The sequence below is a fragment of the Rhea americana genome, unplaced genomic scaffold, assembly GCF_003343005.1.
Source record: "Rhea americana isolate MKP2758 unplaced genomic scaffold, rheAme1 scaffold_206, whole genome shotgun sequence".
Classification (NCBI taxonomy): domain Eukaryota; kingdom Metazoa; phylum Chordata; class Aves; order Rheiformes; family Rheidae; genus Rhea; species Rhea americana.
The window spans coordinates 776,454-778,684 of record NW_028186217.1 but is presented as its reverse complement, the minus strand read 5'-3'; the positions used below and the strand labels follow the sequence as shown (position 1 = coordinate 778,684).

Below are 2,231 nucleotides of genomic sequence, written 5' to 3'. Positions count from 1 at the left end.
CTGCTCACGGCTTTCCCCAGTTCTTTCTGCCGTGACGTTTGCCAAGCCAAGTCCCACCGCAAGACAAATCTTTCTGTAAAACAGTTGGGAAAAGACTGTAGCAACAGTGCTGTAGCTGCACAGAAGTTTTTTAAATGGAGAAAGGCAGTGAGGGCATGAAAACAATTCACCCTTAAGACTTGCCTTGTTTTGAAAAACACATCTGCAGCGTTCCTTGTCCGAGCCTGGCGCAGCAGCGGAGCAGGCTGCGTGGGAGAGCGAAGCCAGCAGTGCCGACGGAGCCAGTGCTGGCGCTGTGCCACACTGCGCTGTGCCATCCTGTGCCGTGCTGTGCCACGCTGCACTGTGCCGTGCCATGCCATGCTGCACCATGCCATGCCACACTGCACTGTGTCGTCCTGTGCCGTGCTGCGCCGCGTTGTGCCATGCTGCACTATGCCGTGCCACGCTGCGCCGTGCCATCCTGCGCCATGCTGCACCGTGCCGTGCCACGCTGCGCCGTGCCATCCTGCGCCGTGCTGCACCGTGCCGTGCCACGCTGCGCCGTGCCATCCTGTGCCGTGCTGCGCCATGCCATGCCGTGCTGCGCCGCGCCGTCCTGTGCCGTGCTGCGCTGTGCCGTGCCATGCTGCACTGTGCCATTCCGCACCGTGCCACGCTGCGCCGTGCCATGCCACGCTGCGCCGTGCCATCCTGTGCCGTGCTGCACCATGCCATGCCACGCTGTGCCGTGCCATGCCATGCTGCACCGTGCTGTGCTGTGCCATGCCACGCTGCGCCGTGCTGTGCCGTGCCATGCCATGCTGCACCGTGCTGTCCTGCACCGTGCTGCACCGTGCCATGCCACGCTGCGCCGTGCTGTCCTGCGCCGTGCTGCGCCGTGCCGTCCTGCGCCGTGCCATGTCATGCTGCACCGTGCCGCACAGGAGTGCTGCCAGCGCAGCACGGGAATCCTCATTTCTAGAGGCTGCTAAGGATCTTGCAGCATGCGCTTGTGTGAACCTGAAACCAGGGGCAGTCTGAAAGCGAAGGTGATTGTGAGCAAAGCTGGCACTCGCTGGTGCTGCCGCACGCGCCGCATCCGGGCGGGAGCCAGTGCCCGGCGATCCCCCCGCCTGCTCCCGCRAAACCTGCCCCGCGCCCGCCGCGCCGCTCACCCGTGCGCAGCCCCTCGCCGGCGCTCCCACCGGCCCGGAGCCCTGACGTTTGGCCCTTCCTGCAAAAGCTGCTTGGAAAATAAAGGGATAAACTCGGAATCCGGTRGTGTTAAACGTAGCAAACTGATTATTTATTTTCCTGTGCTATGAGTGCTTTTGCCTGATGTCAACGTGAAATACAGACGTTAAGTTTTCACAGTGTGTTATGGAATCGCACACAGAAAGCAAAGAGCGGCGGCTCCGTGCTGCGCGAGGAGACGGGGTGGCCGGGACACCGAGAGCAGGGCCAGCTCCCGGCTGGTTACGCGAACRCGCCGCCTCAGTTCATAAGTGCATCATGGATTCAAATTCGTCGATCCGCTGCTTGGTGTTTCCTTTTCTGATCTTCCGGTAGGAGATTGTGTTGTACCTGGAATAACTGTGTCTGGAGATATCRCTTTTCTTCCCCGAGCCGGGCTGCTCCCCTGGCTTCCCGGGCCGGGCGTTGCAGGTGGGGCTGCTGGGAGGAGAAACCTCCCTGCCGTTTTCGTGCTTCTTCCAGCAAGGCTCCTCGCTGCTCTCCTTCTTGATTTCTATCAACTGAACTTCATCCTCTTCAGTGTCCTCCTCCTCCTCCTCCTCCTCCTCCCTGCCCTCCTCCGGCCGCGCGTCCTCTCCCGCGTGCTCCTCGGGCGTCGGGGCTCCCGCCGCCTCCTGCCGCGCTGCGCCGCGCGCCGGGGTCCCCGCTTCGCCCAGCCCTGCAGCGACACAGTTACGCTGGGTGAGGCCGGGCTCGGCAAGAGCTTTCCGAGTCTCTCACCTATGCATCTAATTCAGTTTTTCGTAACTTACCAGCTCCCAGCACCGAACGCAACTGTCTTCCACCAGACTGCTCTGCGAGGCACGTAACGCAGCCCCGAGGCGCGGCCCGGCGGCGCGGGCACTCGCGTGTGTTTTACAAGGTTTCACACGTTCGCAAGCTCCTGTGAGACCAGCGGCGGTCTCCCTCCTCGGAGAGCACCGAGGTCGCGCTCGGACCGGGCGGCAGCGCCGGCCGCCGCCGCGGCGCGCTCCTGCCCTGCCCCAGCCGCGACG

At 63.3% G+C, this 2,231-nt stretch overlaps 1 protein-coding gene across 1 annotated transcript in view; it reads right to left on the bottom strand.

Annotated features, from left to right (window-relative positions):
• Nucleotides 1-1,343: 1,343 nt before the first annotated feature.
• Nucleotides 1,344-2,231, bottom strand: part of ERMN (ermin) — a 4,170-nt gene continuing 3,282 nt past the window's right edge. The window contains exon 3 of the mRNA XM_085304345.1: nucleotides 1,344-1,894. Within this exon, the coding sequence (XP_085160471.1) occupies nucleotides 1,482-1,894 (413 nt within the window). The 3' untranslated portion in view covers nucleotides 1,344-1,481. The remainder of the gene's footprint in view (nucleotides 1,895-2,231) is intronic.